The sequence below is a fragment of the Manacus candei genome, unplaced genomic scaffold (assembly GCF_025592945.1).
Source record: "Manacus candei isolate 608988 ecotype Guabito, Panama unplaced genomic scaffold, ASM2559294v1 h1tg000036l, whole genome shotgun sequence".
NCBI classification, from domain to species: Eukaryota; Metazoa; Chordata; class Aves; order Passeriformes; family Pipridae; genus Manacus; species Manacus candei.
In genome coordinates this window covers 3,306,846-3,331,643 of record NW_026138084.1, presented here as the reverse complement: position 1 = coordinate 3,331,643, position 24,798 = coordinate 3,306,846, and the positions used below count along the sequence as shown (strand labels likewise).

Here is a 24,798-nt window from a genome sequence, read left to right as displayed (position 1 = left end):
GGCGTGGCCTCGGAACTAACAGTGCCAGGCTCCCGCTGGTGTGAGAAGCCACGGGCTCAGCTGTCCCCCCGCAGTGCCTCCTGTGCCCTGGCGAAGCGCCGGGGCTGTAGGTGTGTGCTGGGCTCTATTAGGGATGAAGAGGCGTTCTTGCAAAGTCGGCGGTGCAGTGCCAAGGGCCTGGTGGTGCAGTTGTCAGACACAGAGAGGGGCAGTTTGCCCAGAGACAAGGGGACCAACCAGCAGCAAAGACTCGGGACCCCCCTTTCGGCAAGGCCGGGGACCCTTCCCCTGCTGGCCGTGGACTGGGGGCGCTGGGGGCGTGTGGGGAAGGTGTAACCCCGCGGTCCCTGGGCCAGTGGGGGAACGGGGAGGGACCCGCGCTCGGGCACGGGAGAAAAGAGGCTGCGAGCGCTGTCAGGGGCAGAGAGCTCAACCAGGTCTGGGGCCTTGGGCCTTTGCTGGTGGGACCACCCAGACACTCAGCTGAGGGTTTATTTCTATTTATTTGTACATTACGGTGGCCCAAATCCCTCCCCTGGCAGGGCAGGACCACCTTTAGACTGGACTGGAGGGTGGGGTCGCAGGGCTCAGGGGCTGAGGGGCTTGTTTTTGTGGCAGCTGGACCAGGAGAGTGAGAAGGCCGTTCTTCAGCCGGGGCTCGTTTCTGTGGCAGGTGGACCAGGAGAGTGAGAAGCCCGTTCTTCAGCTGCTTCAGCACGGCCGGCTTTGGGCAGGAAGAGCAGAGATGAGAGGTCCAGCTCTTGCTGCCTGATATGGTTTGAAGCTGGCTCCCTGCCAAGTCTCCAAATTTTACCACCACAAGTCCCGTCCCCCCCCCGCCCAAAACCTCAGGGAGAAGAGGGAGAAAAAAAAACTAAGAAAACCCGAAACGAGAGACAGTTAAAGTGATATATATAAATATATTTACACCTATGTTACACTTATATACAATTAAAATATACAGTTTCCCAAGGGAAAGGGAAGGGGGAAGGGAAAAGGAACAAAACCAAAATAAAATATATATATATATATAAATATATATCTCCCGATTAGTGGCCCGAGATCTAGTAACTAAAAAAGTTAGCAAGGAAATATCTCACACTTTCCTTGGGACAACGGAGAGTCGCTCTGGACCGATCGCCGGCAACCTCCACCTCCCAAGGTCGGCAAGGCCTAACCAGGCCTCGCTCCCCAGCACGGCAGACCCGACAGCAGGGAACCTGCACCTCCAAGCCGCCGGAAGGAAAGAGAGCAAAGGCCTCTCCTCCTTTCTTCTTATAGTCTGGCTTACGAAAAAATCGTAGGGAATACTGGGTAAATCTGGACCCTTCCTTGGTTACAAACTGGTCACCAAGGAAGGCCTAGCCCAAACCACCACACTGCCCGAGGTGTTTGTCTGGGCTGGAGCAGGAGCAGAGAGGAGCCTGTGGAGAGAGGAGGTGGCTGAGGCCCAGCTGCAGGGGGCACACAGGGACTCTGCTGCCCAGCAGGGCCCAGAGTTGGCAAGGCTCAGCAGCACGGGGGAGCTGCTGGCACACCTTGGCCCCGGTGGACACCTGCCCCTCAAGGCCCCAGCGAGCAGGGGGATGGCTCTGGGCAGGGTCCCTGGGCAGGAGCGGGCGCCAGGGCACGTCTGCCTTCCAAGGGCAATCTCGTCCCCGCTCCTTCTCCTCCCCACCTTGCTTTGCCTCTGCCCGTCTGCGGCGTGTGCCAGGAAGAAGCAGGTCCGCAACTGCGTACGGGAGAATGGCAAGACAGTTTTATTATGGTGAAATGTAAAAGAACACAACTGAACAAGTCAAAGACAAGCAGAAAAGGCTCCAATATAACATGGCTTCCGCCTTATATAAGGTAGGGTAGGGAAGGTGCTAGAACAAAAGGAGGAGTTAAGGCGGAGCAGGTAAATTATAACCATAAGGGGAAAACATAACCATACATGGACAACTGCGGCAATGCACCAAATATTGATCAACAGGAAAACAGAGTTTAGGGACAAAGGGGATAGAGAGGATAACTGGGGTACAATAAACAGGAATTATACAATAAGACATAAAGCACAGCATAAACTCATAACACGCATTTTCAAAGAGTCTACAAAAGTCTGATCTTGTTTAATTGGTAACTCTTTCCTCGAGAGGAGAGTTGAGTCCGGGCGTAATTCTCCCTTCAACAGTATGGGGACCCCCAGCCCAGCTTTCCCGGACACTTGGTGAGGGCTCAGTCTCTCTTTGTACAGAATGGGTGGGCCAACCCTCAGCCTGGTGGGGGCCCACCTTCAGACCCGGCTGGAGTGCAGGGCCAGGGGGGACAAACCCCCAAATGGCGGCTGCCCAGTGGCTTCCCCTGACAAACACAAAATGGCGGGAGGCTTTCTCTGCCCTCTGGACCACGCGCTCGGAATCAAAAACCAAATTAAAACACACTGTCGCAGGAAGATGGCAGGACACAGAGGCAGGGTGCAGGCTGTCTCCCTCTCTCTCCCTCTCTGTTGTTGTGAGGAACAGCAGCGGGTGCAGTAGCCAGCGGGGCTGTGGCATCTCCCCGGGTGACTACAGCAGCCATCTCTCCCTGGGCAGGGAGCAGCAGTAGCAACAGTTGCCACTTGCAGGCTCCCGCCTTTGCTCCTTTTGGGCAGACCACGCTGCAATTTCGGCAACAGAAAAAAAAAGAAAACCAGAACCCAGCAGAATCTGGATCTCAGGGAGGGCTCTTCCTGGCAAAGTCTCACGCTGCAGTGAGGGCGGTGGCAGCCCCAGCAGCGATTGCCACTGCAGGTTACCTTGAGAGAAGTGACTTCCTTACCCTCCAACGCCGGGGAGAAGGGGGGCCCCTTCCCCTTCTAGGCCTTGGTTTTTTCCTTTCAAGTCCACACCTCTGGGTGAGGAGGTGATTTAAGAATATTCATCGCGAAAGCTCCACCCCCTGGCTTTGGGAACCATAACAGCAGCCCATTTGAGGAGCACAAGGCCCAGATGGTCCCGCTGCAATAAATGTGCCCTCAGCCCAAGGTCCCTCACCACGGGCTCCCCCAGCCCCAGCCTGGCTCCTGCCTGCCCACACCGTGGGCATCCACGGCTGCGCCCGGGCACGGAGCTCAGCCAGGCCTGGGGCCTTGGGCCTTTGCTGGTGGGACCACCCGGACACTCAGCTGAGGGTTTATTTCTATTTATTTGTACATTTCGGTGGCCCAAATCCCTACCCTGGCAGGGCAGGACCACCTTTAGACTGGGCTGGAGGGTGGGGCCGCAGGGCTCGGGGGCAGAGGGGCTCGTTTGGGTGGCAGCTGGATCAGGAGGGTGAGAAGCCCGTTCTTCAGCCACGTCAGCACGGCCGGCTTTGGGCAGGAAGAGCAGAGATGAGAGGTCCAGCTCTTCCTGCCCAAGGTGTTTGTCTGGGCTGGAGCAGGAGCAGAGAGGAGCCTGTGGAGAGAGGAGGTGGCTGAGGCCCAGCTGCAGGAGGCACACAGGGACTCTGCTGCCCAGCAGGGCCCAGAGCTGGCAAGGCTCAGCAGCACGGGGGAGCTGCTGGCACACCTTGGCCCCGCTGGACACCTGCCCCTCAAGGCCCCAGCGAGCAGGGGGATGGCTCTGGGCAGGGTCCCTGGGCAGGAGCGGGCGCCAGGGCACGTCTCCCTTCCAAGGGCAATCTCGTCCCCGCTCCTTCTCCTCCCCACCTTGCTTTGCCTCTGCCCGTCCTGCTGGGGCTGCTCTTGGCCAGGCAGGCTCAGTTGGAGCCAGCACTGGCTCCAGTCCCAGCGGGCTCCCCAGGAGGGGCCCAGCAGCTGAGAGGCCAGGACAGCACTGGACAGCAGCAGAAGCCTCAGCAGAGTTCTTTGGCCAAGGACTAACTGGCCGCTCCACAGCAGCCAGGCTGGGAATGTTCCATGGCTAGGAGCTGCCTTCAAAAGAAGCTGTTTGAGGGGGAGATCAACAAACAACTCACTGTTTTCTCACCCTCCAGTACCAGATTCCAGCACAGCACAACATGAAGACAAGCAGCCCTTCCAACACGCTTGCCACTAGCACACTCAAACAGCCTGTTCCCCAACAGAAATCTCTCCCAGTGCTCTCCTGGATCTTGGGAGCACGTGTTGTGGCACCGGCTGCATCTGCGGGAGCAATTTGGAGCGTTAGCCCGTCCTGGGCACCCCTGCTAAGCCGACAGCGCGTTGGACACAGCCAGGACGTTCTCTGTTTCCCTCAGTGCGGGTGCCTGGAGGCTCCCAGCCCTGGGGACAGGCTGTGCCACCAAAGCAAACCCAGAAGGCCGGGAGGAGAGCCCGGGGGGAGCGGAGCTGCTTGAGCAGTCGCTCCTTTGAGGGACACGCACACAACCCATCCCTGCAGCAGGCAGTGCCAGCCTCAGCCTTCCCTGCCCCGGGACAACTCCCACAGCCCAAGGGGATGGAGTCAGGCCCTCTCAGGAGACACATGAGCCCCTGGCCAGGGTGGGAGCCAGGGAGCGCCCTTTCTGAAGTTCCTTCAAAATTTCTTTCAGAACTTCATTTGACTCAAGGTTCTTTTTCTCTCCTGGACGTTGGCTCTTGCCTCTTGGAGGACCTGAATGGCAAGCAGTTCCATTTGACATTAGAAAAAACCAGAGCTCAGCTGGTGTGGTCAGCAGGGACAGACTACTCACTCATGCCATATGAGATGGTCTTGCTCAGAGGAATCAGCAGAGGAGCTGGAAAAGTCCTCCCTGCGGACACCCCTGTAACTCAACAGGCAGAGACACTTGTGTCATCCCTGGGGCTCTGCACGGGCAGCCCTGAGGTACAGGGGGGGTGAGGGGATCCCGCAGGGACAGGGCACACACGGGCAGGTCTCTGTCCTGGCCCCTGCAGAGGCGCCCGGCTGGCCCAGCTTTGGGCTCTGAGCTGGCAGCTCTCCCAGGGGGAAAAGCCACGACGTACCCACACGACCTTCCGGAGGCTCAGCCCTGGGCCCCACTCCAGCTTCCTGATCACCGTCACCCCCAGGCTTGGCTGCAAAGAAGGGCAGGACAGAAGAGCTCCCGTGACCCAGTTCCAGACTCTCCCTCAGGCCGGAGGGGCAGGGAGTGCAACTGGGCAACGGGATCCCTGCAGGGCCCTCATCTCTGCCCTCCCCTCAGGAGCAGGGGCAGAGGTCCCACAGGCCAGCAGTGGCCCCTCGCTGGGACCAAAGGAGCCCCACACAGAGCTGTCAGGGCACCAGGGACTCCCTGGAGCTGCCCCAGCTCCAAACTCAGCCCCAGCGAGGCCCATGGCTTGGCAGCCGCAGCGGGAGCACCTCCGGCTCCGAGGGGCCGGCAAAGGAGCCGCGCCAGGCACAGCCCCCCGGGCACAGCCCTGGGCCCGGCCCCTTCCCTCTCTGCCCTTCTCCGTGTCGACACGGAGGGAGCAACTGGCATTTCCATGGAAAGAAGATTAAAAGTTCTCCCTGACAGGGATTCTGTGGGATCCCTCTTGGGCCTGAGCAAGGAGTCGGCCATGATTGCCACAATCCAGCAACCTTGAGAGGGTCTTAAGGAAAATGGCACATGAATGAGCTCTTGCCACATTGACAGGGATTATTCTGTCAGGAAAGGGACACTGAGAATTTGCCTCCAGGTTGCCCCAGGAAATTCACTTCATCATTCAGCAGGATTTCCAGATAATCCAAGTCATGATTCCTGTCTAGAAGCAAACAGGGATGAACTGTTTCCATGGCATGCTGGGATCCCCTCCTGCCTCGGAGAACTGTGGCACTGCAAGGGCTCGGGGAGCCCCGTGGGGGCCAGATGTCAATGGACATGGCCAGAGCTGCAGAGGGGCCTGGGCAGCTCTGGGCTGGCTCCAGGCCGCTCTGCACACTCGTTCCAGGCCCTGTGCAACATCCCTGGGGGAGCAGCTGGAGCAGCCACGGGCCCCTCGGGGCTCTCTCAGGAGTGCAGAGCAAACCCTCACTGAACCCACATCGTGACGGGCCCGAGCGGGCACTGGGGGAAGAGCTGCTGCCACACAGCCACCCCGATGGCCGACACCGGCTGACCACGCCACAGCAATTACCCCGTGTGCCCGTGCCTGGCATCGCCTCCCTGCCCTCAGCAGAGCCTGGCACGGAGCCACTGCTTCCTTCAGGGAACGCCACCTGCCACAGAGCCCCTTGGTCCATCTCTGGGGAAAGCAAGAGGGACAACTGGATCAGAGGGAGCTGTTCTCCATAAGGGAAGTGGCATCTTCAGGAGGCAATGCTTATAAAAGACATGGGAAAGGTCCAGGGAAACAGCCAGGCTTTTGGGGCTGGGTCAGGGCACTCCCTCCTCCAAACAGCCGCCACACCGGAGCTGCCGGGAGACCAGACCAGGCAATTGCAGGGGATCTCCTGGTCTGCAGGGCCCGTGGTGCATTTGGGGCACAGGGGCAGGGCATGCTCAAGGCCTTCCTGCAGAGGCTGGGGAGAAGCTGCAGCCAGGCCAGGCAGGGAATCAGCCCCACAAGGCGGGAAAGCAGCAGCGGGGCAGCGAGGCTGCGATGGATCCCTTCCCGCTGTGCAGCCACTGCCTGTCCACACGTGGATCTAAAGCCTTGGCTGATGGGTCTCACGGCTCAGGCTGAGGAAACAGACCCACCTCGCCCTTTCTGAAGTTCCTTCATAATTTCTTTCAGAACTTCATTTGACTCATGGGTCTTTTTCTCTCCTGGAGGTTGGCTCTTGCCTCTTGGAGGACCTGAATGGTAAGCAGTTCCATTTGACATGAACGGATTAGAGAAAACCGGAGCTCAGCCTGTGAGGTCAGCAGGGACAGACTACTCACCCCTACCATGTGAGGCGGGTTTGGGCGGAGCAACCAGAAGAGGAGCTGGAAAAGTCCTCCCTGCAGACACCCCTGTAACTCAACAGCCCAAGAAGTTTCTGTCATCTGACTCTTGCCATGTTGTCAAATATTTTTCTTTGAGGTGACATTGAGAACTTACTTGCAGCAGGCTGCAAGGGCCCCAAAACTTTACGCAGCCAATCCAATGGAGAAGCATTCCCAGTGTTCTCATCTAGAAGCAAACAGAGATGGGAACTGTTTCCATGGCATGCTGGGATCCCCTCCTGCCTCGGAGAACTGTGGCACTGCAAGGGCTCAGGGAGCCCCGTGGGGGCCAGATGTCAATGGACATGGCCAGAGCTGCAGAGGGGCCTGGGCAGCTCTGGGCTGGCTCCAGGCCGCTCTGCACACTCGTTCCAGGCCCTGTGCAACATCCCTGGGGGAGCGGCTGGAGCTGCCAAGGGGCCCTCGGGGGTGTCTCCTGCACTCAGGAAACCCTGGCTAAAGCCCTGGGGAAGACTGCAGCAGGCAGTGCCAGCCCCATCCCTCCCTGCCCCGGGACAGCTCCCACAGCCCAAGGGGATGGAGTCAGGCCCTCTCAGGAGACACGTGAGCCCCTGCCCAGGGTGGGAGCCAGGGAGCGCTCCGGCCCTCGGCTCGTGGGAGGGATCCCGCTCTGGGCTGCTCTGGTGCCTTGGGCCTCTCGAGACTCAGGGCCAGCTCTGGGAGCAGCTGCAGCGGGAGGGACCTTGGGGCCAGAGTCCCGTTTCCCAGGGGCTGCAGAACATGCTCCAGATGCCTCCAACCTGTCGTGCTTTCAGCTTTGGCTGCTGCCGTGACGGGCCCGAGCGGGCACTGGGGGAAGAGCTGCTGCCACACAGCCACCCCGATGGCCGACACCGGCTGACCACGCCACAGCAATTACCCCGTGTGCCCGTGCCTGGCATCGCCTCCCTGCCCTCAGCAGAGCCTGGCACGGAGCCACTGCTTCCTTTGGGGAATATTAACTTCTGAACAGCCCCTTGGTCCATCTCTGGGGAAAGCAAGAGGGACACCTGGATCAGATGGGACCTCCGTTAAGGAGGTGGCATCTTCACGATACAAGGGATCTCCTGCTTTGCAAGGCCCATGGTGCATTTGGGGCATGGGGTCAGGGGATGCTCAAGGCCTTCCTGCAGAGGCTGGGGAGAAGCTGCAGCCAGGCCAGGCGGGGAATCAGCCCCACAAGGCGGGAAAGCAGCAGCGGGGCAGCGAGGCTGCGATGGATCCCTTCCCGCTGTGCAGCCACTGCCTGTCCACACTGGGCTCAGGCTGAGGAAACAGATCCACCTCGCCCTTTCTGAGGTTCCTTCATAATTTCTTTCAGAACTTCATTTGACTCACGGGTCTTTTTCTCTCCTAGACGTTGGCTCTTGCCTCTTGGAAGACCTGAATGGCAAGCAGTTCCATTTGACATGAACGGATTAGAGAAAACCAGAGCTCAGGCTGTGAGGTCAGCAGGGACAGACTACTCACCTGTGCCATGTGAGAGGAGTTTGGGCCGAGGAACCAGAAGAGGAGCTGGAAAAGTCCTCCCTGCAAACACCCCTGTAACTCAACAGCCAGAGAAGCTTCTGTCATCTGGCTCTTGCCATGTTGTCAAATATTTTTCTTTGAGGAGTCATTGAAAACTTACCTGCAGGAGGCTGCAAGGGCTGCAAAACTTTACGCAGCCAGTCTAATGGGGAAGCATTCCCAGTGTTCTCATCTAGAACAGAGATGGGAACCGTTTCCATGGCATGCTGGGATCCCCTCCTGCCTCAGAGAACTGTGGCACTGCAGGGGCTCGGGGAGCCCCGTGGGGGCCAGATGTCAATGGACATGGCCAGAGCTGCAGAGGGGCCTGGGCAGCTCTGGGCTGGCTCCTGGCCGCTCTGCACACTCGTTCCAGGCCCTGTGCAACATCCCTGGGGGAGCGGCTGGAGCTGCCAAGGGCCCCTCGGGGCTCTCTCCGCACTCAGCAAACCATCCCCGAACGCTTCCCGGGGAGAAGAGCCCGCTGGCCGGGAAAGGTGCCCCAGGCCGCCGGCTCACCTGCTCCCCGCGCTGGCACCGGAGCAGCCTGGGCAGCCCTGGCGTGCAGGGCCACTGCCAGGAGGAAGGGGAGGAAGAGGCGGAGAGCAAGGGCCATGGCCCCTCGCCCTCACACCGTCCGGCAGCTACTGCTGCCGCCGCTGTCCTGACACCCCTGTCCTGACACCGCTGTCCTGACACTGCTGTCCTGAAACCGCTGCTGTACAATCTCTGTCCAGTAATCACTGTCCAGTAATCACTGTCCAGTAATCACTGTCCAAACGCCACCAAATCTGACACTGCTGCCGCCGCCGCTGCTGCCGCAACAGTTGCAGTCAGGGACTGAGTGGTCGGTCATTGTGGTGCTGTGGGACCACGGGGCTCTGTGACCTCACAGCCCTGCTGTGACCTCACTGTCTGGGTGGGATTGTGAGGATAGAAAAGGCTTGCAGAAGATTTTGTTATGAGGAGACAGAGTTAGGTCCTTAGGAAGGCTTTTCTGCCTAAAAGGAACACCTTTCTCAAAGGCAGTTTGGCTGCTTTCTCCCTCCCCCCATTACCAGACAAGTCCTCAGCCTCTCTGTCTGGAACGGGAGCACAGAGAGAACGCTTACAGACACGCTACAGGGCCAGAGAGAGCCGGGGGGGCAGCGATAATAGAGAAGCCTGGAAGAGATCAGTGACTTTCTCAGGCCCAGTGCTCCTGTAGCTGGTGCAGAATTTCCTTTGTATGCTTTTGAATGTTCTTGTCTTCAAAATGAACCTTTTTGAATTCTTTCCACTGCCTTGGCATTTTTGGGGGATACCTGCATGTATGTTACTTTACAGGGATTGTGAGGGGACAAATCTCAGGAGCTGCCCTCCCAGCCAGGGGAGCACATCCCGCCACACAGCTCTGTCCAGTCTGCTTGTTGGCCTGAGAATTGATTTGTATGACATTGCACAAGTGAGACGTTTCATGGCTCTACTGCAATATCAATGCCAGCTCCAACATTCACCTCCTGTCGGTGATTCCCGCTCTTGCCGGCAGCACCTGCCAGCTCTTCCCCCGCCACGCCGACACTGAGTGGGTGCTGTGCACTCAGGGCTGGGGGGTGGCCCATATTGAAACAGGGAAGGACTTGATGCCGTAATTCCTAAAAATAAGCCAAGGCAGGCAATCAGGGCAGCTGCAGCAACGCCAGCACCGTGGGCCTGCGATCCCTCCCTGCCTGCTCCATCCATGGGATGGCACCTTGGTACCAGCACAAGGGTTAGCCAACAGCAGCAAGGAATTCATCCATTGCAGACTGGACTGCCACGACATTAAAGGAAAAAGGCTGGGTGTCCCTCTATTGCAACTGAGGCTCCCAGTTCCCTTGGCGGTCGCAATAGCATTTGCATTCCGGCAGCCATGGGCTTCCAGTGACTGGAACGGAGAAATGCCATCCTTGGAAAGAGAGAACAAGCTCTACTGCAGGCAAAGGGATGTATTAAACACCAGCAGTGAACATGGAACTCTTTATTTGGGAGAGCACTTTCTGTTCCCACTCCCTCTGCCCTAAGAACTGAGCAGTGTCCACTGTCACTTTATCCCTTGCTGACTTGAGACAGCTTTGGATCCAAGTACTTGGAATTGTAACATCTGTCCGAGTATCTCAGCTATGACAACAGTGAATAAGAAGGCCCTTTTTGGTATGTGATGACATTGGCTCTGCAGGTGAATAAACTGAGGGCAGTTACTGTAAAATGCCTGCACAACCAGCCCTGCACATCACAGGCCACAGGAGGGTGGAGCTAAGGTGTGTTACTCCCTGTCAAGATATTGGTTTTGAGGGGAAAACCAGAAAAAACCCCAGGATCAGCCACTCTTCCCAGGGAGAAGCGTTGAAAGTCTCTGCCCCTCAAGACCTTCCCAGTTTGTGGGCCATGGTCACTGCCATCTAAGGCGTGGCCTCGGAACTAACAGTGCCAGGCTCCCGCTGGTGTGAGAAGCCACAGGCTCAGCTGTCCCCCCGCAGTGCCTCCTGTGCCCTGGCGAAGCGCCGGGGCTGTAGGTGTGTGCTGGGCTCTATTAGGGATGAAGAGGCGTTCTTGCAAAGTCGGCGGTGCAGTGCCAAGGGCCTGGTGGTGCAGTTGTCAGACACAGAGAGGGGCAGTTTGCCCAGAGACAAGGGGACCAACCAGCAGCAAAGACTCGGGACCCCCCTTTCGGCAAGGCCGGGGACCCTTCCCCTGCTGGCCGTGGACTGGGGGCGCTGGGGGCGTGTGGGGAAGGTGTAACCCCGCGGTCCCTGGGCCAGTGGGGGAACGGGGAGGGACCCGCGCTCGGGCACGGGAGAAAAGAGGCTGCGAGCGCTGTCAGGGGCAGAGAGCTCAACCAGGCCTGGGGCCTTGGGCCTTTGCTGGTGGGACCACCCAGACACTCAGCTGAGGGTTTATTTCTATTTATTTGTACATTTCGGTGGCCCAAATCCCTCCCCTGGCAGGGCAGGACCACCTTTAGACTGGACTGGAGGGTGGGGTCGCAGGGCTCAGGGGCTGAGGGGCTTGTTTTTGTGGCAGCTGGACCAGGAGAGTGAGAAGCCCGTTCTTCAGCCGCGTCAGCACGGCCGGCTTTGGGCAGGAAGAGCAGAGATGAGAGGTCCAGCTCTTGCTGCCTGATATGGTTTGAAGCTGGCTCCCTACCAAGTCTCCAAACCTTACCACCACAAGTCCCGTCCCCCCCCCGCCCAAAACCTCAGGGAGAAGAGGGAGAAAAAAAAACTAAGAAAACCCGAAACGAGAGACAGTTAAAGTGATATATATAAATATATTTACACCTATGTTACACTTATATACAATTAAAATATACAGTTTCCCAAGGGAAAGGGAAGGGGGAAGGGAAAAGGAACAAAACCAAAATAAAATATATATATATATATAAATATATATCTCCCGATTAGTGGCCCGAGATCTAGTAACTAAAAAAGTTAGCAAGGAAATATCTCACACTTTCCTTGGGACAACGGAGAGTCGCTCTGGACCGATCGCCGGCAACCTCCACCTCCCAAGGTCGGCAAGGCCTAACCAGGCCTCGCTCCCCAGCACGGCAGACCCGACAGCAGGGAACCTGCACCTCCAAGCCGCCGGAAGGAAAGAGAGCAAAGGCCTCTCCTCCTTTCTTCTTATAGTCTGGCTTACAAAAAAATCGTAGGGAATACTGGGTAAATCTGGACCCTTCCTTGGTTACAAACTGGTCACCAAGGAAGGCCTAGCCCAAACCACCACACTGCCCGAGGTGTTTGTCTGGGCTGGAGCAGGAGCAGAGAGGAGCCTGTGGAGAGAGGAGGTGGCTGAGGCCCAGCTGCAGGGGGCACACAGGGACTCTGCTGCCCAGCAGGGCCCAGAGCTGGCAAGGCTCAGCAGCACGGGGGAGCTGCTGGCACACCTTGGCCCCGGTGGACACCTGCCCCTCAAGGCCCCAGCGAGCAGGGGGATGGCTCTGGGCAGGGTCCCTGGGCAGGAGCGGGCGCCAGGGCACGTCTGCCTTCCAAGGGCTATCTCGTCCCCGCTCCTTCTCCTCCCCACCTTGCTTTGCCTCTGCCCGTCTGCGGCGTGTGCCAGGAAGAAGCAGGTCCGCAACTTCGTACGGGAGAATGGCAAGACAGCTTTATTATGGTGAAATGTAAAAGAACACAACTGAACAAGTCAAAGACAAGCAGAAAAGGCTCCAATATAACATGGCTTCCGCCTTATATAAGGTAGGGTAGGGAAGGTGCTAGAACAAAAGGAGGAGTTAAGGCAGAGCAGGTAAATTATAACCATAAAGGGAAAACATAACCATACATGGACAACTGCGGCAATGCACCAAATATTGATCAACAGGAAAACAGAGTTTAGGGACAAAGGGGATAGAGAGGATAACTGGGGTACAATAAACAGGAATTATACAATAAGACATAAAGCACAGCATAAACTCATAACACGCATTTTCAAAGAGTCTACAAAAGTCTGATCTTGTTTAATTGGTAACTCTTTCCTCGAGAGGAGAGTTGAATCAGGGCGTAATTCTCCCTTCAACAGTATGGGGACCCCCAGCCCAGCTTTCCCGGACACTTGGTGAGGGCTCAGTCTCTCTTTGTACAGAATGGGTGGGCCAACCCTCAGCCTGGTGGGGGCCCACCTTCAGACCCGGCTGGAGTGCAGGGCCAGGGGGGACCAACCCCCAAATGGCGGCTGCCCAGTGGCTTCCCCTGACAAACACAAAATGGCGGGAGGCTTTCTCTGCCCTCTGGACCACGTGGTCAGCCCTCAGCCCAAGGTCCCTCACCACGGGCTCCCCCAGCCCCAGCCTGGCTCCTGCCTGCCCACACCGTGGGCATCCACGGCTGCGCCCGGGCACGGAGCTCAGCCAGGCCTGGGGCCTTGGGCCTTTGCTGGTGGGACCACCCAGACACTCAGCTGAGGGTTTATCTCTATTTATTTGTACATTACGGTGGCCCAAATCCCTCCCCTGGCAGGGCAGGACCATCTTCAGACCGGGCTACAGGGTGGGGTCTGCCTTGAGGCTGGGCTGGTTCAGCTGACTTGGCTGTTGAGGCCAAACTCTGTCTCTCAGCTCACTGCATGTGGCTGCTTCCCTCCCTCCCCGAGGTTTGCCTCCCTGTGCGGGCACTTCTGCAGCATCCCCTAAGGGAGGACGACATCTGAGCAGCCTTCTGAAGTTGTTTTTGGGGGTGGGATCCCACAGCTCTGGCCTGGGAGACTCTGGTTGATTCCAAGATGTCTCCCAGGTCTCCTTCCTGAGCTGCACGCTGAGCTGGACATCAGGAATTTCACAGCTTACCCCTGGTGACTCACAGTCAGAATGCACAGGAAAACTGTAGCTGCGTTTCAAAATACCAAAGGCTCTGTTGTCTCCTTCCTACCATTGATTTTCCATTGCCCCAGCCCTGCCCCATCAGCAACTTGCCTGCCTGTTCTCCCTGCAAGGCTTCTGCAATCCCACTCATACAGGTCCTCCTGGACCTGAACAGCCCTTTAGGTCACTGAGGCCCCATTCCTTCTTATTTGGGAGCATGTTCTAGTGAGAGATGACTCATGGAGGTTACAGTCCAGTCAGGGGCTGCAACGCAGTTCTCTTAGATGATTACTTTGAAGGCGAGATTAAGGCACACAGCTCCAAATATTAGGTCTCAAACAGACAACTCGCTTTATTTGTAACAGTAAGTAAAAGGTGAAAAGCCGGGGAGGGGGGAGGGAGAGGGGTGTAGCAGTGAATCTGATGAGAAACTTGTTTAAACATGCTTCAAAATGGCTTTTTGTAGTCTCTTTGCTAACTCATGCTTTCTTCTTCCCAAGACCCCCCACGGTAGTGTTATCTCAGGAATGTCCAGGGAAGATGTCCTAAGGTGTTTCATTGGACCTTGTTAACCCCTTCCTGTGATTGGGTGTTCCTGTAAGCCCCTTGAGACTTCTAATTGGTTAACCTGTGATTCTCCCTAACCCTATAAATGTAACATCCCCAACAATAAACGCTCTCTTGCCTTCTCTCCACGCCCGGTGTGCTGTCTCCGTGCCTGCCATGGGACCACGTGCGTGGGGGTAGGGGGGGGCACCTCTCCCCTCCAGGCTTGGGGCCTGAGAAACCCCTAGTGCTGGAGTTCCCTTTCCCCATCCCTCAAGACATCAGAATGGTTCTTCAGATGGAGATGGAACTAGAACTGGGCCTCCCCACGTCGTGGGTGGGGAAAATTAAAAGGTGAAAAGCCGGGGGGGGGGGGGAGGGGGAGGGGAAAGAAGAGGAAGAGATAAGGAAAAGGAAAGGCTACAAAAGGAAAAGTGCAAAAAATTTACCACCACCAGTGAGAGAACTGGGTGCAGTCAGCCTCAGGCAGTCAGGGAAGGACCGCTGGGGGGAAGTAGGTGGTACTAGAACCAAGATAGACAAGAGAAGCAGGCAGGTGGGACATGAGCAGGATGGAGCAAGGAGTGGGGCCAGCAGCCAGCATGGAACCCTGGGCAACACCACCTGGACTGGACCGGACCCTTGGGCAATGCTGGGCACTGCCTTAAATACCACCCGGTGGGCACTCACTGGCCAGCTTGGCTCCGGGCAGATCCTTCCACGGTGTGGATTGGTGAAGCTGCTGGTGTCCAGGCGGGCCGGCTCTGCCAGGGTGGGAAAATGGAACAACTTTCCGTTGGAGACTCTCCAGGGGTTCAGCAAGCAGTCCACAATGTCCCTAGGTCGGTGAAGACTGCCCTGTAAAGAGTTAAAATCGATGTCCGCCACTTTGTTCCGTGGCTGGGCTCCGGGGCGAGGCACTTGGCACTTATCTCAGCTGATGGAAATAGCTTCATTAGAGTGAAGTGGCTAACTGCTGCTTGTGCAACTTTAGATGGCTTCGAAGAAGCCTTGCCCAAGGGCTTAATTGCCCATTAATGCTTCTCGTGCCTAGGCAGAGCGGCCAATTACCAGTTGTTTATTGCAGTGGTCAATGTCAAGACAAAGTAGCGAGTTAGAGATGGAGCAATCTCTTACATTCCACCCCGTGGTTTTACATGGACGGGGGAATATCAATATAGCCCTCCTCACTGGTGGTGACACAGACATAGAAAACAGGAAGGAAAGCGAGAGCAATACACGTAGAGTGATCTAACTTATTCCATCCCGTGTTTGGACAGTGACTCAAGGTGCCACAGTCGATCAGGAAAAGACTGCGTGACAACTGAGAGGGTTCGAGCAGAGTGGTAGCTTCGAGCAGCTATCACACTTTATTCAGCGTGGTCCGCTCTATTTATAGGGTAGGCAGGGAAGGCTCTAGAAGGAAGGGAGGAGCATGGGACTGACAGAGGTTGTAACCAATCAGGGAAGGAAGGAGGCAGCATGGGACTAACAAGGACCAATAAGGGAAGGATCTGCATTGCGGCAAACTTTAGCCAATGAGAAAATAGGAGATAAACGTGAGGGAGAAAATACTATAAAACTTGATAAAACCAGGGGTACAATAAATTCAGTGCATGCATTAACAGTTTCTAATAGTCTCATTCAGTTAACAGTCTCTATTATGATATGGTAGCAATGTAACACTTCACGGGATGTTCTCGTCTGCTATTGCCTTGGCTAGTGTCCTTCATAGCTGCTGTTTCCAAATAAGAAATTTCTTCTCTTCACCACAGGTGCCTTCCACACTCATCAGTCCATGATTTTCCTTGTAGTAGATCTAACCCCAGTAACTTTGTAGGAAACTTATTTAGAATCATTAGGGTTTCTATTGCTTTCTCCTCCCCTGGCAGCCAGCATCTCACCTTTGCTGTCCTCTGGGGCTGGATATTACCAAAAGCATCTGCAACGAAGAAGCCTTTTCAAGAGGGAGTGACACCACAGGAGGCTGTGTCTTCAAGTCTTAGAGCAGATATCTGAGCACGGGTATCTATTAGAAAAGTTAGAGGGGTTTCACGGGGACCGATAGGGCAGGTTAGCAATAAGTCGCCTTTTGAGTTTTTGGTAAGCCTTCTCAAATAAAGCCACCCTTCATCCCCCGGCTTATCTATTGGAGACAAAGAGGGAAGTTTCATTTCTCCTCCCCTTTCTGTGATTCTATCACTGGAGGGACCGTGGCTGAGGTGGTTTTCAGGGGTTCCTCTTTAGCTGGCCATGATTGGACCAACATTTCTAGTTTATCTGTGGACTGACCGTCCATAAGAGGAAGGGCCCCTCTAACACTGGTCTTGGTTGGGGCCATCACAGCCCTTTCCCTGTGAATACATTTGGGAGGAACCCCGTAGTGGGTCAGATCCTTGTCCATGAGATACCAGTACTGCACTTACTCTCATGGACTTCCCTTTTTCTCTCTCCAACTCTTGTCCTTGGACTGCTAGAGCATGGGTAGGTTTCCTCTCCCACCGTCTCATGTCTTTTCCATGATCGACTAGGAAATACCACAGCTCGGTTCATGGGCTCTGTCCGCTCTCTCTAACTGGAGAATGTCTGGCTCTGACTTCAGAGGCTCTGGTTTGCACTGGTGACATGTGGAAGCTGTTTTCCTTCATCTCCTCTCTAAGTTTCTTCTGTTCATCTTGTACTTCTGTAGTCAGTGCCTTGAGGTAACACAGCCCAGCTAAGGGTGATGGGGAAAGTCCACTCAGGGTCCGACACAGGTTGTAGGTAGTGAAGGAGTGAACCACTTTATTAAAATGGCTCCTCTTTATATAGGGGAGCTCAGAGAACTTTCTGGAGTATTACAAACAGGGTGAGGAGTTTGTTAAAGGGAAGGTTGCAACTGGATACAGAACACAAGGGGAGGGACTACAATTGAATATGGATAAGGTAGGAGGGATGACACTCTTGTCTAGGAACAAACCATTACAAAACTGGAGATGGGAATTTACCATTCAACTTGCAAATACCAACTTAACATAAGCTCATCATTCTACTGTGATAACTTTTCCCTTATTAAGTTACATTCATTGTCTTAAACAAAGTCCTCTTCTTCTGCTGATTCTTTTGTCTTAAACAAAGTCCTCTTCTTCTGCTGATTCTTTTAGGGCTACAGTCCATCTCTGGTAGGCTTCTTTTTCTCTTTCTTCTGCATCCACATCGAGGCTCTCAACCATTGTCTCTATAGTGGAGATATGGGCCCATAATGGGGTGTGGACCATGCTGTCGTACATCCTGAGCCCACTGTCTCTCTGTTTCCTCCAAAGTGCAGTGATACCAAGAAATTGGTGTACACAGATGGCCCTTGCTGTGAAAGGCTCCACCACATCTGTGACACACACCTGACATCGTCAGGGTTGTGGTTGGGTTGCCCATCCTTATCAAAAAGTATCTCTAACAGTGCCATTTCTCTCAGGCATTGGATTCTTTCCTCCATGGTCTTCCAGGCCATCTCATAGTGGTGCTGCTGCAGGAAGTCTCTGTAAACAAACTTGTCTCTCACACCTGTTAGAAGTCGCTCCCAGCAAGAAAGGACTCCCTCATGAATGCTTGCTTGATACTCAAATTCTGGACCAGAGATCCCAAATACCTTGCTTCGTTGCCATCAAGTGGCAAGCCTTCACCAATAAGGTTCCACTCTTGAATCAGCCAGGTCAAAATGGGCTCGTTTTGGCATCGAGTAACGTCGTTCCGTGTATTGCAGAGCTGGTCATATGACAGGGATTCGGGAATGATCTCAGGCTCTGGGTCCTCCACTGGTTGTGAAGGCCTTGTTAACTTGGCCCTGTCCTTGTTAACTTGGCGTATTGACTTGGCCTTATACTTCTTCCTCTGCACTGGGGCCACTTCTGCCGGCTGTGACTTCCCTTCTGGTGTGACCGGGGACTGAGCACTTGTGATGTCTATTGGTAAGCATGGGCTAAGGTCCAGCACATTGCTATGAGCTGTCCATGTCTGGAATTTATGGACTGATGTTCTTTCAGGCACTCAGCAACCTTAGAGGGGATCTGTGTTTGGTCAGGGGAGAGCTTCCAAACAATGGGGGAGAGTATTCCTTCAGCACCTGGTCTATCTCCTCCCATGCTCCCTTCCAATCAGAGTGATTTATGTCTAGGGCAGGCTGTTAGACCATGGCAGGTGGTTGGACCATGGCAGGTGGTTGGACTGTGGCAGGCTGTTGCACAGTGGCAGGTGACTGAACAGTGGCAGGCTGTAGCACAGCAGCAGGCTGTAGCACAGTGGCAGGTGGTTGGACCATGGCAGGCTGTAGCACAGTGGCAGGTTCTTGCGTAGGGTCACTAGTGACTGGGGTAGGTCTTGGGGCAGTTACCAAAGACAACCTCACCCTGTCTCTAACTGCTGGGTAGGCCATACTGAATAAACACAGCAAAAACATCATCAAAAATAGAATATCTTTAACGTCCAGGGGAAAAATCAACCATTCAGCAGCTACTGTGGTAGGGCCATATGAGAAGTGGGTGAAGGGTTGGGAAAAAGCACTTGCCTGCGTTCCTCTCCCAAAATAGGTATCACTATCAGTAAACCCCCAGAAATAGGAACCTGGGTTGTGGTAGTAATGCATCCATTTATATATGTTCCAAAAGAGGGCCAGAATTTTTCAGCCACTGGTACCAATTTACAAACTTAAGAGCAGTCACAACTATTGCAGCCATGGTGTCCATCTTTAATAAGTGACCCATAAATGGAAAGACCATATACACTGCCAAATGCCAAAAGAAGTCGGACCACTAATGGTGTCTCTATATGCAATACACAGGTGATTAAACAAGGGGGTTTATTCCTTTTCCACCTTTCCTCTAGTCAAGCCCCACGTTGGGTGCCAACTAATGTCTGAGTTTAACAAGATTACAATTTAGAAATTAAGAGACTTCAAGTGGAAGTGTTGAAAAGGAAAAGAAACAGCTTTTTATTAACAAAATCTGAATAAACAACAAATGGTGCAATCAAAAACTTTCAGAAGAAACAAAACAAAGTCCCAGATCCCCAGCGGGGGGAGGAGAAACCCACGGCAAGCCGGGGCAGGGGCAGGAAGGCAGGACCGTGCCGGCAGTTCAGAAGCTGCTTGCAGCCACGTGTGCTCACAGCCAACGATGAAAAAGTCCTTTTTCCCACAGGCAGTCCCGAAAGCAGAATACCTCACTCGGAGATGGGTCGGTCTCTCTCAATCGTTCTCTGCGACATGTCCCATGGGGAAAAAACTTCCTCTCAGGAAAAGGGAAAGAGGCGGACCAAAACCAGGCTCCTGCTCTGTCTGGTCCCGGACCAAACCCAAAAGCCCCTGAACGAAGCACTCCCCACCCTCCCCACAGCAACCTCCGCTTCCCCAGAGCACTCCCCGTCCCCTCTCCCGTGCTGCCCAGTGCGCGCGGCTTCGCTCCATCCCCCCCATCCCGGAGGAAACAGATGGGGGGGCATTTGGGAAAAAATTCCAACATCACTTTCAAACCTATGACACTTTTCCAAGCCCCCTTTGCCATGTAGATGTGTCTTGGTGCTGCTCAAACTCATCCCAGGGAAGGAGCAGGCTGAGGGTTACTGGCAGGCCCTTCCTGCTGCTGCTCTAAAGGATGGTGGTGCCAGGGGTGGGAGAGGGCAGGGTGGGAAGAGGGAAGGGAGAAGAGGGGAGCAAACTCCTCCAGAGAGGAGCTGACTGCGGTCAGTAAGAGAATAGGATGTACAATAAACTGACACTTCAGTCTTGTGTCTTCTTGCTGACTGAATGATTCATTTAAGTGTTTCGAACCAGACTCTTACATAATTTAACAGTGTATTGGGCAATTAAAAGGTATAGAAGGCCAAATGGAAAACTAATTAAGGTTAAAAAAAAAAATAAAAAAAGGCTGCTTGTTCCCATAGTCCATGAATTTACTGAAAAAGGAGTTTTTCAAGAAAAAAGGTTCTTGCTCCACTCCAGGAATAGTGTAATTCAGTGCACCAGAGAGATTTTCCCTTAAAACATTGCTGATGTTCTCATGCTGCCATGCATTAGTAGAGATCGGGTAATTTCTCACTATTTATGTTTGATTTTTGTTTGGAAACAGTAGGAGAAAAAAAAGTGCCCACTGTGAAGATTCAGTTCATGCAGGTCGGCTGTTATTTCAGCTGCAAAATAATTCCTGCATGGGGAACTCCCAGAGACTTTCCCAGCCAAAATCCAGTGCCACTGGGGTCTGCAGTGGGCTCTCCCCCAGCACGACTCACCAGGCCAAGCTGCTGGGCCTGTTTTGTTTGTTTGCTGGTTTTTACTGGCTCAGAGTGGCCACCCAGAGTGCTGGGCATCCGAGGAGATGGTTTAAAAAGGCATAGAACAGATTTGTTGGTTCCTCGGAATCAAATCAAACTAACTGTGGGTGTTCAGCCCGGAGAAGAGGAGGTTCAGGGGAGACCTTGCTCTCTACAACTGCCTGAAGGAAGGCTGGAGGGAGGTAGGGGTCGGGCTCTTCTCCCAGGTAACAAGTGACAAGACAAGAGGAAACAGCCTCAACTTGCACCAGGGGAGGTTTAAATTGGATATTCGGAAAACTTTCTTAATGGAAAAGGTCATAAAGCACTAGAAAATGCAGCCCAGAGCAGTGGTGGAGTCACCATCCCTGGAAATGTTCAAAAGACATTTGGACCTGGCACCTGGGGACATGGTTTAGTGGTGAACAGCGTGGTGGTGCTGGGTTGATGGCTGGACTTGATGGTCCCTGCCATGGGCAAGGACACCTTCCACTAGACAAGGTTACTCCAACCCCATCTAGGGATGAGGAGTCTCTGGACGACTTAGCTTATTTTTTTTTTTCCCTAAAAGGCAAATTCTCTTCCCTTTCCCTTTTCCTTACACCTTACCATAAATTCCTCCATGGTGTCAGAGGGGCTTCCTCCCCACCAGATTCCCCAACACCTGTAGTCAAGTACCCACTGTGAGCAGATTTGCCATGAGAGGAGGAGGATCAGACGTGCTGGAACCCGGCTCAGAGATCTCCTTTCTTCTCTCAGGATCCTGTGGGGGCTTTGCATGGAGAATGGACAGGGGGTCAGGCAGCCCCTCCAGCGCTCCCTCAGCTGCTGGAGAAGGAAGAGGAGGAAAACCAGGAGTGAATAAAAGACCAATAACTGAGTACTCTCCTAATTTGTCTCAGTGTAAATTATGTGGTCCACTCTGATGTTTTCTCCACCTCCATCCCCCAGTGCATCTCCCAGCATATGGAAAGAATAAACCAGGTGTGAAGACTGGACAAGGAAAATGAGTGCACACTGCTTTCCTCAGGAAGGGAACAGAAGATCCTGCAACTTCTAGAGGAGATGAGAGACAGACAAGAGGGCCAAGGAGCTGATTTAGTGGCAGAGGTATCAGGGAGAAGAAATAAGAGGGGAAAGAAGTGGTTTGTGGCTGTGAATTGTAGGGCAGGCAGAGGACACCAGTGACAGAACAGTTTGGCACCTCCTGGCCCCAGAAGTTCATGTCTGCTCAAAGGGCATTCACGACCTGGCTCACCCAGCACAGGTGACAGGAACAGCATAAAAAAAAGGGAAGTTAGTGTAAAAAAACTACCTAAATATTGCTGTGTGTTCCCAGCAGATTTTGCAGCCTGTCCTGAGCACCGTGGCCCTGGTTACACTGTTCCAACACCAACACAACAAGATCAGGGGGAGCTGATTTAATCAGCTGGCTAAAATTGTGGGGACCACTTTAATCTTGCTGCTGCTGCTGCTCAGAAGGCAGAGGGTTAGGCCAGAGCTGCAGCTTTTGAGGAAGAACCAGTGACAGACAGACCCAGGGACTGAGCAATGAGGCTCCACCTCCGCTTGGGAAGAATTATTAGCCCAGCAGGAGCCCAGCCCCCGAGCAGGACCCCTGGAACTTCTGCAACACAAACAGTAGGGAGTTCATTCATACAGCAAAGATTTCCTGCCCTTATCTGCCCTTCCATATCCACTACACCTCTTCATTTAAACAGCCATCCTGGGAGCACTCTGTCCTGCCCCCGCTTCTGCTCCGTGTGAAGATGCTTCTCTGTTATGCTGCTGCTCTGTGGGTCTCCTGGGTCCCTCCCACTGAAGGAAAATAAATCTGTTTACAAGAAACAAGCAGCTTTATGTAAACTACAGCCATGAGCTGCCAATTCCGTGTTCTCCCAGCCCAGAAATGCATCCTCCCCCCGGCTCCATCAGCTCCAGGGGTGTGTCGCCATGAGGTCAGGGCACTGGGGACTGGAAAGCACCAGACTATGCCTTGTGTCTTATAAATACAGATGTGTGATGATTATCTCATGATAGCCGTCAGAGTTCCTGCTGTAATGATATTCCTCATAATTTATCCTTCAGGAGCTTTTAGGTTGGGATCAGCCTGTACTTGGAGCTGGAGAAAACTGTGCTCAGGGTGTGCTGTGTGAAACAGTCCCTGTGCTCCTGGTGCTGCCTGTTCCCTCAAAAGATGGAACTGTTGCATTTTCCTGAGTTCACATGATGTGTGTAACCAGACAGTCGGATAATTTCTAGTTGGGATGATGGATAGTAATGCTCAAACCACTAATGTCACTAAATATGGCTGCACGAGATTAAATAAGAATACCCTTACTGTCAACCACATTCCCTTTTTTTATTACCAGATTATATGGTAATATGTTATTATAGTTCTTTCCCTATATTTCTTCTTTCTATATGTTGATCATCTAGGAGGGCTGCAGCTGCAGCAGGAGTGGAAGCACCCGGGGAAATGACTCACCTCCCATGGGCCAGACTGGATTTGGCCCCAGCAAACCAGAGGAACACTGACATAAAGGTGGAGCGTTGTGTTATTCAGGGAACAAAACATCACAGCAAAGGACTGCTTTGAGTTTGCTCTGTTTCTCAGTAGACTTGTGAAGTAAGTGGGAAGAAAATGTCCTCGTTGTTGCATTTAAAAAGGTCAAGTGCACAAACACCTTCAGCTGCAGATGATCTGAAGGACTCTGGTTACGGCCCCACTCTCTGCTGCTGGGAGGCTCCAGCCCCAAAACAACCCAAAACTGGGCTCCAGCCCCAAAATGAGCAGGCTCAAACTGGGTGAGGTTTCAAGAGACAGCAAGAGGTTCCCTTTTTCTTTATGCTGCTTAAAAATTCTTCCCCTCTTTCCACTAAATAACTGTACAGGCACTGTTGTAGCTTCCAGTTGCATGATTTCTTCTCCCAGAACTAGTGCTGAAGTGTCAGTGCCCCTCAGGAGGGACCTCTGTGAGCACTGGGGTTTGCACTCTTTGCACTAAAGTCCTGGCAATATAAAGATGTTTTCCCTCTGTAGTAAGTCAGGGGCATCCAAACTCTTCCAGAGCAAAGCTGTTTAAAGGATGGGTTTAGTCTCTGAAGGCTTCCAAGGAATCCTCCTTGGAAGCTGCACTGTGGGCTGCAGCACATGCAGGGCAGTCTGAGATGTCCCTGTACCCTCAGAGTTTTAGACTGAGCTTGGAAAACGTGCATCCCTCACCTCAGCATCATTAACATCAGACAAGTTACCTTTCCCCTTTCATTTCCAGGGCTGGGAGGGAGGAGGGAGGAGGCTTGGAATGGCAGTGCAGGGTGGTTTTGGCACTGTCCCACCTCCAGCAGTCTCTGCTTTCCCCCCCCTGTCCTTGCAGGAGCTCTGTGGCTTCACCCCATGAAAATACCCCATGGAAAACCCTCTGCCCCATGCAGAATTCAGAAGTAATGCAGAATTCAGAAGTAATGCAGAATCTCTCCCCACTTCTCCCTTTCCCAGAAATGAGGCTGTGTGTGTGTGCACATGCCAAGTCTCAGCCCAAAGAGAGTTTTATACCTGACTTACAACCCACTGAAATAACTTTATTATGGAAGCAGTGACATAACTTTGTAGTAATGCACCCCCCCCACTCTAATGCTGGTGGTTTATAGGTTTTTATGAGGTGTGTGCACAGGAGGTGACAGGCCCAGCACAGGCAGAGCTGGCAGTGCCTGCCTGGGACCCTTCCAGTGAGGGGCTGGTGGCCCCAGGGTGCCTGGCAGCCACATGGAGATGGAGGGTTCCTCTACAGCAGACCTGGGACCTGCGAAAGGGACAAGGACATGAGCTGAAATAGCTCATGGCAGGGCTTGGCAGGAGCTCCTTCACCTGAGAACAGACCATGACCCCCCAAAATCCTACAAGTTCTTCTCCTTAGCCCTGAAGGGGCAAAAACAAACCCAGTTTTGTAGGTGCTGCTATGGATTAGCTTCAGTTGAGTTGAACGGGCCAAACAAAACCAGAAGCAAAGGAGGAGAAGAGAGTATCTGCTGTGCTTGCAGTGTGGACCACTGGCATCAGAGCCTTGTAGCTGTGGGTTTCTGCTGTTATGGAATGAAATGTCCTGGGTGGTGCAGTTGTATTTGAGGGAGCTGGGACTCCTCTGAACAGCCAGGTAACTCTGGATCATCCCTGGGGACCAGGTATTGATTAGAGTGTAAACTGTTATCTACCATGATCTTGCATTATCACTGTTAAGAAGATAGACACTTCCATCACTTGGTCTGTTCAACCTGGAGGAGACTGAGGGGAGACCTCAGTGCAGTTACAACTTCCTTGGGAG

The 24,798-nt window shown here is 53.8% G+C and overlaps 1 protein-coding gene across 15 annotated transcripts in view; it reads right to left on the bottom strand.

Moving 5' to 3' along the window:
• The window catches only part of LOC127473544 (uncharacterized), a 460,553-nt gene that overhangs the window by 16,817 nt on the left and 418,938 nt on the right, over positions 1-24,798 (bottom strand). For 7 of the 15 annotated variants that reach the window (XM_051793299.1, XM_051793305.1, XM_051793300.1 and 4 more), the window contains exons 1-5: positions 8,851-8,958; positions 8,453-8,524; positions 8,293-8,364; positions 6,592-6,690; positions 6,029-6,136 (exon numbers count right to left, since the gene is read on the bottom strand). In XM_051793299.1, the coding sequence (XP_051649259.1) occupies positions 6,029-6,136; positions 6,592-6,690; positions 8,293-8,364; positions 8,453-8,524; positions 8,851-8,947 (448 nt within the window). In that variant the 5' untranslated portion in view covers positions 8,948-8,958. Of the gene's footprint in view, positions 1-4,638; positions 4,711-6,028; positions 6,137-6,591; positions 6,850-6,937; positions 7,050-8,292; positions 8,365-8,452; positions 8,525-8,850; positions 8,959-24,798 lie in introns of those variants that run through there. The other 8 variants (XM_051793306.1, XM_051793314.1, XM_051793311.1 and 5 more) reach the window with 6 other exon arrangements.